This window comes from Hippocampus guttulatus, chromosome 7, assembly GCF_054856545.1.
Source record: "Hippocampus guttulatus isolate MCC_2025c chromosome 7, RoL_Hgut_1.0, whole genome shotgun sequence".
Classification (NCBI taxonomy): domain Eukaryota; kingdom Metazoa; phylum Chordata; class Actinopteri; order Syngnathiformes; family Syngnathidae; genus Hippocampus; species Hippocampus guttulatus.
Window position 1 is genome coordinate 4,521,051 of NC_141267.1, and position 11,929 is coordinate 4,532,979.

At 41.9% G+C, this 11,929-nt stretch overlaps 1 protein-coding gene across 1 annotated transcript; it reads right to left on the reverse strand.

Moving 5' to 3' along the window:
* Positions 1–233: 233 nt before the first annotated feature.
* gpx7 (glutathione peroxidase 7) lies at positions 234–11,298 on the reverse strand. Its single transcript, XM_086116413.1, has 3 exons — positions 11,089–11,298; positions 4,236–4,497; positions 234–492 (listed from the first exon to the last, which is right to left on the reverse strand). Exons 1-3 carry the CDS (start codon positions 11,296–11,298, stop codon positions 329–331), a joined length of 636 nt encoding a protein of 211 aa, XP_085972539.1. The 3' UTR covers positions 234–328.
* Between the last annotated feature and the right edge of the window lie 631 nt (positions 11,299–11,929).

Genomic DNA, 11,929 nt, shown 5'->3' on the forward strand with positions numbered 1-11,929 from the left:
TATTACATAACAGTATTTCGAGTGAGGTTTTCAATGCCGTTATTTGCTTGGGCAAGTAGTGTAACCAATCCTGATAAAAGTACGATGTTGGTATCTAAGCTTATCTTTCAAGGGCCTGCCATTGATTAAATGCCTACATTGATTGAGTGATTGGACTGGTCAGATTTTGACCTGATATTCACGAATGGGGAAAAATAGTCAGCTAATCCTGTATAAAAATAAATGATAGCAACTGTTATGAAAGCAAGTTTATTCAAAAAATCCAAGTTCATTTGAATATACACATGCAGATGAGTGGAGTCCACAGGTGAGAAGATGTAGGAGGATATTACAACTCTTCTTTCTTCTTAAGGATTATCTGCCGCACCATATCAGCTACTTTTGGACGTAATTCTTCAACAGAAACCTTTGGCCCCCATGCATCCACCACTTTTCCATCTACATCGATAAGGTATTTCCAGAAATTCCAGTTAGGCTCCTTACCAGAGGATTCTGTAGGGAATTAAGTGAGAATATTTTAATTTTAAAAAAGTGTTCCACAGTTCATTGAGTTCATGCATGGTCATGGCAAATCACACTTGAAATTCACACTTGCCTTTTGTACCTTGGTTAGGTGTACTTTTTCGGCTCAGGAAAAGGGACCAACAATCTCGACACAGAAACCTCGACATGGAGGTGGCAACTCAAGCAGGGGAAATCAGCGAATATTTTTTTGCAAATAAGATGCAAACCCATGGGGTGTTGTATGACACATATATCAATACAGAATACAATGATTTGCAGATCATGTTCAACCTATTGATATATTACAAAGACAAGATATTTTTGTTTAAACTGATAACAGTTGTTGTGTTTAGCAAATAAACATTAACTTCGAATTTTAGGGCTGCGTCACGTTCCAAAAGAGCTGGACAGGTGTCCAGAAAGCCTGAGAAAATTGAATGCTCATCAAACACCTGTTTGGAACATACTACAGGTGAACAGGCTCATTGGGAAAAGGTGGCTGCCATGATTGGGTATAAAAGGGGCTTCCCTGACTTGCTCAGTCATTCACATGCAATGATGGGGTGAGGTTCACCTCATTGTGAACAACTGCATGAGAAAGTAGTCAGTTTAAGGACAATGTACCTCAACATACAACTGCAAAGAATTTAGGGACATATACAGTTTATAATATCAAAAGGTTCAGAGAATCTGGAGAAACCACTGCATGTATGCGGCAAGGCCATAAACCAGGGGTGGGCAAACTACGGCCCACGGGCCGGATCCGGCCCGTTGGTCTTTTTAATCCGGCCCGCCGAAGGTTGGTACACAATTAAGGTTCGATGTAAATGATTGCATTCATTTAATTTGGACTTGTAATGACAGGCATTTCAACACCAGGTGGCGCAGTTACTTGAAGTTGCAGAGCACAGGGAGGGAGGTGGAGACGACACAGAAGCCCGCAGTCGTGCCAACTCAAGCAACTCCCGCTCGATACGACGGAATAAGTGTGTCCGGCTGTCCGCGCCGCGATTTCTATCATTGGATCCAAAACAGCGACATGCAAGAGACTCTTTATTGCAGTGAGTTTTACTGGAATTGCGAATATTTTTACGTCCTGTAGATCATGGCATCCTACGGAAGAGGATACGTTTTTTTTCTTCATTGGCCCTAATCCTCTTCCGTAGCATCCAAACAAAGAGGAACAGTAATGGCCACAGAAGAGAAAGTGAAGTGTATCTGATTAAACGAAGCAGGTTACAAAGTACGAAACATTCAGGAGACGTTTGGAGTCGGAAAGTCTCAAATCTACGAGACTTTGAAAAACGAGGAAGCGATTCTTGCTCAGTCCGATTCTGGCTATTTCCATGCTCAGAGTGAATTGCTTGCGGCTCGACGGACAGTCGAGTAAATACACGTTTCCTGGTATGGCTTGACTGTTATCGTGCTAAAAACTTTCCACAAAGTGGACCGCTAAAAAGAGAGAAAGTGAATTCCATAACACTAACTATGGGAATCGAAGACTTCGAAGCGTCCCGTGGCTGGCATCAAAAATTCAACGCTGTCTTGTGTGGTGATCGAGGAGAGGTCAAGTTCGAGACAGTGAGTGAGTGGAAAGAAACCACCAGGTCTTTTACTCGTGTCATTTTGTCGCAAATAGTCCTAACTTTGTTATATTTTGTCACCTACCTGTACTGTATGCTGCAGTTTTGGGGCAATATATTGTTGTTGCTTGTGTTGTCACACATGAACTGTATGTTGTTAACATACTTGGACGTTCATACAGGACATATACCACAGTTGTTTCACTGTTCTCATTAAAAAAAAAAAAAGGTAATACTTGAATGCTTTTGTTCTGTTGATGTTTGTTATGGACTGTCAACATATACAGTTTTTTATATGAACCATATCTTGTGCTGACCCGGCCCACCTGTCAAATTTAGAAATCAATGTGGCCCCCGAGCCAAAAAGTTTGCTCACCCCTGCCATAAACCAACATTGAATGCCCGTGACCTTCAATCCCTCAGGCGGTACTGGCTCAAAAATGGACATCAATGAGAAAAGGATACCACCACACGGGCTCAGGACCACTTCAGAAAGCCAACGTCAGTTAATACACTTGTTTAAGTATAAGTTCGGTTAGATTAGTATATGAATAACAAAATACAGTAAACATATACATGTAGTACTGTATATGTTGCTGTATGTGACTCGCTGTTGTTTCGCTGACTTTTGCTGCTTCTCGCGGACCGTTTGCGGACTTCATTTTTTATTTGTTTATGAATATGTTTGAAAAAAACTGTGATGCACTGAAGCCGCGATAAATGAACCGTGAAATAGTGAGGGATCACTGTATTGCAAAGTGGCAACGTGTTCAGCGGTCTGACGAGTCCACATTTCAAATGGTTTTTCGAAATTGTGGATGTTGTGTCCTCCGGGCCAAAGAGGAAAAAACCATCCGGACAGTTATGGACGCAAAGTTCAAAAGCCAATATTGGATTGGATACAACTTTATTGTCAAATGTGCTCATACAGCACAGATGAAATTTCTTCCCTCCCAAGACAACATAAAACAAGAGGAGCTGCTGCGGGTGTCCGCGCCGCCATCAAAAGAAAGTTAAGAATCTGTGATGGTATGGGGCTCTGTTCCTGACGATGGCATGGGTAACTTACACATCTGTGAAGGCACCATTAATGCTGCATGCCGGTTTTGGAGAAACATATGCTTTTCATGGACGTCCATGCTTATTTCAGCAAGACAATGCCAAACCGCCTTCTGCACATGTTACAACAGGGTCACTTCATAGTACAAGAGTGCAGACACCAGACTGGCCTACCTGCAGTCCAGACCTGTTTCCCATTAAAAAAGTGTGGGGCATTATGAAGTGTAAAATATGACAATGGAGTTGTTGAACAGCTGAAGTAGTCCATTAGGCAAGAAAGGGGAAGAACTGAATGTTGTTTAAAGCAAAGGTTTTTTGCTTTAAACAACATTTGAAACAGCTTTTTGGAACATGTTGCAGCCATAAAATGCTAAAATCAATCAAGTTTATCCGTTTGAACATTAAATGTCTTTGGAGTGTGCTTGCAAATCATATTCTGTTTTAATTTAAGTGAAACACAATGTTCCAACTTTTTTGGAATTGGGTTAGACTTATTTGGCACGCCAATGAGCAAAATCAATTCACAAAAAAAGGCGACGCAGGTCAATTATGTACCTTGTGCCGTCTAGTGGAAGAGCTTTTGATTGTTCTTCCTTTTACTGTATGTGGTGGGCATAGAAAAATTAAAAACATGTTTGTTTGTTTTTAATAAAATTAATTATTTCCCTCGGCACACCTCTTATTCTCTCAAGGCGCAATAATGTGCCACGGCACACTGGTTGAGAATCCTTACACTACACAGGCTCACGATGCAGGAAGAAATCGGCCACAACACACTTCCTTTGTCTGTGACACATCTCTCGGGTCAAAATCGGGCTACATTCGTGGAGTCTGACCTCGGCGTTACTTTTTTCCTCCCTGTCATGTTGATGGGTTACGTGTTAGGTGCTACTAAAAAAACCGAAAAGATATTCCGTCATTGTTTATGTGGTGTTAGTAGACACAGACTTTGTTGTAGTTTTGGTAATGAACAAACTACACTTTATGACCATTTTAAGCTGAAATTTAAGACAGTCCAAAGGGTTCACATATTTTACCACTGTAATGAACTGCAGAACATGCACACACATTGTCTAATGTTGAACTCACCAACAAGGTACTTATAGACGTTGTTAGCTCCCGTTCCTACAACAGCAATTTTGCTAAAGATGGGAAAAGAGGCGCCGTAGACTCGACGCACAAAGCTGTCAATCTCCTTGTCACTCCCGGGTTCCTGCTGTCCAAATTGGTTGCAAGGAAATGCCAGGACATTGAAGTGATATGGCCCAAAGTCCCGTTGCAGTTTCTGAAGGCCTTTGTAGTGTTCCTCGGTGAAACCGCATTCACTGGCCACATTCACCACCAGGGACACCTAAAGAAACACAGAAGATGCTCTCTTTAAAACAGTGGTACAATGTAGCACTTCTTATGTAACTCGAAAAAGGGGCCCAGGTATCGAGGAAGACCTCTTTTCTTTGGAATTTATGGACATTTGTATAATGTCAACCCAGCAGTTATATTTTCCACACTATGGTGCATAAAACGAGCAAAAAATGACTGATGTGAAATGGTATATGGCAAAAGGTGGCTGGCTATGTGGCTCCTGTTGTCTTTTTTTAATCAATTCCATTCCATTTATTATCCATCCATCCATCCATTTTCTGATTCGCTTGTCCTTACAGAGGTCGCCGGCGTGCTGGAGCCTATCCCAGTTGTCTTCGGGCAGCAGCCGGGTTCACACCCTGAACTGTTTGCCAGCCAATCACAGGGAACCCATCTAACATTCACACTCACAGTCACACCTAGGGACAATTTAGAGCAGCCTTCCTCAACTGGCGGACCGCGATCCACGACCGGACCGCCGACCTCCTCTGTCCGGACCCTCGGCAAAGTGTATAAAATAACAAATTATAAAGTGATTTTTACGTTATACATTTTATATTTTTGGACTATAATCTGGGCATTACCGCGATCGCTTGTTAAAATTATCCGTTGTATTCTTTGCGTGCACTAACAGATGTAATGCAGAGGACCGCAGCAGCGCGACTGTGTGTATGTATAATGTTTGACTAACTGGAGACCCTGGCTGAGCAGGGCATGTCTGCGATAACGATGCGCCGATTGGCTCCTCTGAACTGAAGGTGTGCCCATACATAAGCGTCAGCGCGCGTCTATAGGGGTGTTCACACAGCAAGATTTGGTTCGGTGCCAGTAGAGCGTTCACACATGCAAATTAGCTCCGGCGTAGCCCCGGAAAACAGCTTACATCGGACCAAATTTGATCCACCTCTGGGAGGTGGTTTAAAAATTTGCTCCGGAGCAAATGCTTGTTAGCGAAGCAGCGCCGGTGTAAATTTGCACATGTGAACGCAACTGGGTTAAATTTGCTCCAGAGCAAATGCTTGTGAAGAGTTTACGTACGGCGAGAATGCGTTGCTTTCGCGCTCTGTCGGACTTCCGTCATGTGTTTGTTTAATAACGACGCAAGACTTGGCTGGTAACATCTTTCCTTTTGTAGGAGACTGGACTGTCTCTGAGTTGTTTGTGTAGTTTGTGCCATTGTTGTGTGTCCACAACCCCCCGTGCCCCATAATTTATTTTGTGATTTCCTCTCTTGATTTTCTGTTTGGCGCATTACGTATTTGCTTTTCTGAGTGTCATTGAAGTCATCGTTGACTTACGTTTTCGGGGGCGGTCACTCTCGAGCAGAAGGCACGGAGACCGAGAAGGAGAAGGACGTGCCTGTCCAGTAGTCGCTTGAGTTGTGTATACGTTTTAAAAAGAACCAACACGACAGCTCATTTGTTTTCTGTCGTTTTGCTCCGCTGCAGAAACTGCCGTGTGCCGGTGCAGACACGCTCAGCGGCTTTGTACGTGTGAACACTCCACACAATTTGCTGCGGTGGAAAATATACCGCAACAAAATACATCGGTGCAGCGCCGGAGCAAATGTGTGCCGTGTGAACACCCCTTATCCCAATACGCACGCATTCAAAATGGATGATTGTGTCAGGAAACAGACGCATGCGCGACGCCACAGTGTGCTTCACCCCAGGAGAGCCGCACACAGACAATTAGACAAGACGAATCGCGGGAGGTTTTGCAGTTTTGCTCCCGTCTACCCGGGGATCTTTGCAGCTGTTTAACAGCAGAACACCGCAACATGGTAAATTAACATCACAATAGCGTCCTCAAATAATAGTTGCATGCCTCAGACATTGCATTCACCTTTAGTGGAAGAACAGCACTGCACAGTCCTGTGCTCCCTTGTGTCAGTATTTAAAACGGTTCTTAACTCCTCTTCTGATATATTTTTCAGTGATTTCAGAGGGGATGTGAAAAGGGGAATTGTACAAATGAAAAGGATATTTTTGTTTTCATGTTTAGTATTTATTTTGGTAAAATGTGTATTTTGTTTTGTTTTTGTTAAATTAAGGGAAAAAAGACAGCTACTGTTTAACAAAGTTACGGTAAAAATGTCTTATTTCCCTAAAAGGGCTATTTCTATTATTAAGCAGGCACAACTTAACAAAATAAAAGAGTTCCTGTGCCTCAACACAATACCTCTCATTATTTGCTGTGTACTGGCAAAGTTTATTTTCATGCACCCCATTATTGGTTGGTTGTGAGGAGTGTTGATTTGTATAAGCTTGGCTTGACCATACTAAATCGGCATATAGCCCTGCTCCCTATGCCCGCCGTGCATGGGACCGGACCTTGGTCTTATTAAAAAAAAAGAAAAAAAAGTGGACCTACAGCATTTCTAGTTGAGGACCACTGATTTAGAGTGATCCATTAACCTTCCGTGCATTTTCCTGGAATGTGGGAGGAAACCGAAGTACCCGGCGAAAACCCACGCAGGCACAGGGAGAACATGCAAATGCCACACAAAATCAAACCCTCGACCTCTACACTGCGAGGCAGACGTGCTAACCAGTCGACCACCATGCTGCCCTCCATTCATTATTCCATTGATTATTTGAGTTATGAAGATATCACCTATACATGTTATATGTTTAGCTTAAAACTTTGTATCATAGACAGGTCGACTTTGACTATAAGCTTCATTTTGTGCCTTGCAATATGACCGCCAGTTGAACCTTATGAGGTGACCTTAGTTTGAACTGTTTTGGCAACCGAAAATACTGTTAACACCTTTTGTGAACATCGACCACACAAGTACGTAGGCGCATCTAGCACCTAGACTGCGGTTTCGCACTTACAGCTGTTTTCCATCCAGAACATTGTGTTAACTTCTGAGAAAGGTAAAAAACATCTAAACAGTCATACCGAAACTGATAAGATGATACCCACAAGGAGATACGCCCCGCTTTGAACATATAAGACTGGTATAGGAACTTTGTGGAGAGCGCATTTGTGTCTTGACCATAACACTTGTTTGTTACACACTTGTGCCCTGAACGTTCAGTAAAACCTCTTGCAAGAACTTCTCGATTTCCAGCCTCTGATTTTCGCACATCAACTCAGCCCGAATCAAACGAACACGCGGAGGACCTGGGGAAGTGGAGGACGGTGAAGGGATCCCGCCGTGTCCACAACAACACACTTCCCCCTACTTGGTTGTCCTCCAACAGTTACAACACAAAAATTGACTTTGGTTTGAATAACAATGTACAAGTGATGTGCAGGGAGCCTTTTTGTCCAATTGGGGTCGCCATCCTCCCTACTCAAAGTAATGAGAAAACAATCTGGACAGTGACATGAGCATGTAGGCGTCCAATTGCAACGTGACTAACTATTTTGTAAAATTGACCATTGTAAGGGATATACACAGAAACCTCATAAAATATGTTTCATGTTTGTCTGAGATTATCATCAGGGCCATTTTGTGCACTATAAAAGAAATGGCTTGTGATTATTAAAACATGTTTTTTGTTTTACTTGTTTTAACCAAGACAAGGGAAGTGTATTCATTGGGAAACACCCCGTTCCCCCCCCCCCCCCCCCCCCAAAAAATCATGATACAAAATACATTTTAGAAGGCGGCCTGCGGCCCGGTGGTTCGCGCGTCGACCTCATAGTGCAGAGGTGCAGGGTTCAAATCTGAGTCCGGCCTCCATGTGTGGGATTTGCATGTTCTCCCCGTGCCTGACTGGGTTTTCTCCGGGTACTACAGTTTTCGCCCACATTCCAAAAACAGGCCAAACAGGTTAATGGAACACTGTAAATTGTGTGAGCGCAAAAGGTTGTTTGTGCCATGAGAGTGGTGGTGGCCAAGACCACTGACAAGCATTGCTGCATTTGCAAAGTTATGAAGACTAAACCGATCACATCTGACTTTAGTTTCATCCCAATTGAATTTTAAAGCATGCAGCGGACAAACAGTATGTAGGAATTCACCCAGGGAGACTGTTGACTTCTTTTGTTGCCCTCTCCAAATAGCAATTCCATTCAGGAACGATCATCTAATTTCAACAAACATTTATCCCTCATCCCACCCGTCTTTCCTATGTCCATCTCTTCATCTCCTTGATGGGATTTCAATGTAACTGCGTTGGAGTATAGCGCTCCATCCTGATGAAATTACTGTAGTTGGAGTAATAGCCATGTTGGAATGGTCCTGCCAGAACTGGCACTGACCGGCCCTCTGTATTACTGATATCATCTGATAAATTTAAATTATTATTTCATATTTACCTACTGCCAGAAGACAGCTGGGATAGGCTCCAGCACCCCCCGCGACCCTTGTGAGGATAAAGTGGCTCATAAACTGGATGGATGGATGTCTTTATACTCTCTTATTTGAGTCTTGAAGAAAATATTCTGTGTTGTATTAAATTAACAGAATTCAAATTAATCAATATTAAAAACAAAAGAACATGTTGCTTATTACTTTTACATTTATTTAGGAACTTTACACGGTCTCATTCGGTGCGTCAATGAACTTCGGCAGCACCAGCACAGTCACATTGTGGTCCCTAGGCCACCACCCAAATGTTGTATTGACAGAACTTTGACAACCACATTTATTCCCAAAAGTTACTCAAGTAAATGTAACAGAATAAATACTGCAGATTACTACACACCTCTAATTACCACAAACAATATTTTGCACTATTGCAGGGTGAGACTTCTGATCAAGGAATGTTGTTGGTTCATTTTGTGAATTATAATAGCAGCCTGCTAAACCAGGTGTAAATGTCACTTGGAGTTGATTGCGTGCTTTGAAGTCACATTAGTATCTGACCACAACAGAAACCAAATTAGAATTACGGTACAGATATTTGCAAATCATATCCAGCCGAGGCTGGCAGTTAAATATAAAGAGATCTCACCATATATTAATGCTGCACATGAATATACTGTATGTAAGAGTAACAGTAAGAGTTTTCGACTGCAACAAAGTATATGTCCTCATACTGGTCTAATGACACTGTATTGTTTTTACACTGACTAGGATAATTATGACAAGGCCTTTTAACATCTAACGGCTAGACTGGTTCTGTACAATAATTACAGTGCTGTAATTCACTTTCGCCAAGTCAAAAAGAACATTTCAGACATGCGTAACTACATTCTTCCTTAACACATTTCAGATATCTGCAATGTATTTGGGGGCAAATCACATCACTTTTTGTATTGGGTTTGTCAATGCACAAATCTACAATGTAAAATTGCGGATGTCTGGGTCAGAATCTTAACTAAAAATTAAACTGGAGCTATAGATAAATACAACTATGTCAGAAAGACCTTTCATTTATTTGCTTTCGATGAGTCAAGATGATCAACTGTACATGTCGCTTTTTGAATATTTCGAGTCAAGTTTTAACCAGGTGAAATCTGAATTCAACTGAGTCGAGTTGCCACGCGCCATACAGTTATCGAATGTTAAAAAGTAGAACGCCCGGTCATCTCCAAATACTGGGAAGAGACAAGGATGACTATGGGTAAGATTATGGGAACAGTGGTCCCTCCGACCTTTGAAGCCCTGTACTTGGGACTGGAACCTGACTTTACCATTAACTTTGCCCAGAAATACACCTACAACATCTTACTGTTAGCAAGCAAAAAAGCAAACACAAGAAGATGGCTGACAAAAGATCCCCCAACAGTCAAAGACTGGACTAAGGTGGTTGGGGAAATTTTTGAAATGGAGAAACTGACATTTACTCTTCGAGGCGAACAAGAGAAATTTGAGACATTATGGGATACCTGGATAAAATTTACGGAAACCTAAGGAAGTGCTTGAACAGATAGTTGAGTTACCCTATTGGCCCCATTCCACTCAAGTTGGTTTATTTTTGTTTATTATTATTATTTTATTTTATTTCATTACTTTTCTATTCATATGGCACAGTGTTCAGGACATTGTATATGTGGGAGGGCAGTAATTGTAACCCGTTTCACAGGGATGTCAATGTATGTATGTACTATTTCGATGCCCAGAACTGGTGTGGTTCTATGTACTTGAACACGTGACCATGTTTTTCTTTTTTCTAACTGTTTGAAAAAATTCAATAAAAAGTTTAATAACAAAAAAAAAAGTAGAACTAGCGAATACAGATTCAGTGGAAAAGCTTTGATGTCCATGTACTTTCTAGCCAATGTACCTTGCTTTAGATTTACTTTACTGTACCTTGCTTCCACTTACCTTTTCCCTACGTGTAACGCATAGTAAGCATGTGACACAGGTGATAAGCAAAGTGACTTCCAAGTCAAAGATTGTTGCTGGTACATTCGAAAATATTAGGTCTCCTAATCGGGACCGACTTTTGAAGAAAGTTCAGAAACTCTTGCAGGCCAAATTGCCACGTAAGCCGACGGGGCTACACGTTATTGCTCCCTCTGGTACGCACACGAACCAAGTGTCAAAAAGGAAACAAAAATTCCGTATGATGACAGATGCGAGTCATAGTACTCGCGATGCTTCATGCAGATGGAGAGTTTGGTGCCAACATGAATGAGAAATGACGAATATCAGATGTAAAAGTCCAAAACTTACCGAGCCCCGGTATTTTTCAAGTGACACTAATTTCCCTCGACTGTTCACAATTTTGAAAGCATAAAAGTCTTTGTGTTTGCCTTCTGCCAGGCTGAATAATGTTAGCAGCACAGTGAGAGTCGCGGAAAGCATCTTTCTTCTAGATTGGGACCAGTGACGACCGTGTCTGGGTCGAGGGTTGTCACTCCGCAGCCTCCCAGACTGGATCATGGAGGCCACACCTTCGGGGAGCCATAGACAAAATACATGTATAGACCTCATCTTTAGCGAGACGGCCTGTTGCTGAGATCCGTACGTATGTTCGCCATATTGAATGTGTCACATCTGCCTTGCAAACTAATGAATAAATACAAGTCAATCGACTGAACCTAAAAAAAAATCCTACCTAGCCAATGCAAAAACTTAAGGCCTCTCGTTTACTCCAGGCGTATCTCATCCACCCCCAGCAGAGTCTTTGTTTCTGGGCATGTTTGCTTCTGACAGGCAACATTGGACTTCAATTATAGAGGATCTTGCAATTATAAGATAAAATGAATAAAGCAACTGTAAGGCTCTTTAACTGACTATCATATGTATTTCAGGTCATTCACTTGATAAACTGATAAAGTGGGTGCAATGTGCCACCGTAAAATTTTTTTGTAGAGAACAGTAAACAATGCTCAAAAGAGAAAACAAGATTGAAATTATTCCACACTGGGGAAAACTTCTTAGAACGATCCTTAATTTCACAAAACTCCAGCCAACAAACCCACGACATGTTGATACATACAACAACGACAACACTAGTGTTGTCGTTGTTGTATGTATCAGCAACGACAACACTAGTGTTGTCGTTGCTGGA

What these genes read in the sequence shown, in the direction of transcription:
- gpx7 (XM_086116413.1), bottom strand. Translation starts at nt 11,298, where the DNA reads ATGATCCAGTCTGGGAGGCTGCGGAGTGACAACCCTCGACCCAGACAC. An exon ending in TTGAAAAATACCGGGGCTCG is followed by an intron (nt 4,498 to 11,088) that starts GTAAGTTTTGGA and finishes GTGTTTCTTTAG; the next exon opens with GTGTCCCTGGTGGTGAATGT. An exon ending in CGTCTATAAGTACCTTGTTG is followed by an intron (nt 493 to 4,235) that starts GTGAGTTCAACA and finishes AATTCCCTACAG; the next exon opens with AATCCTCTGGTAAGGAGCCT.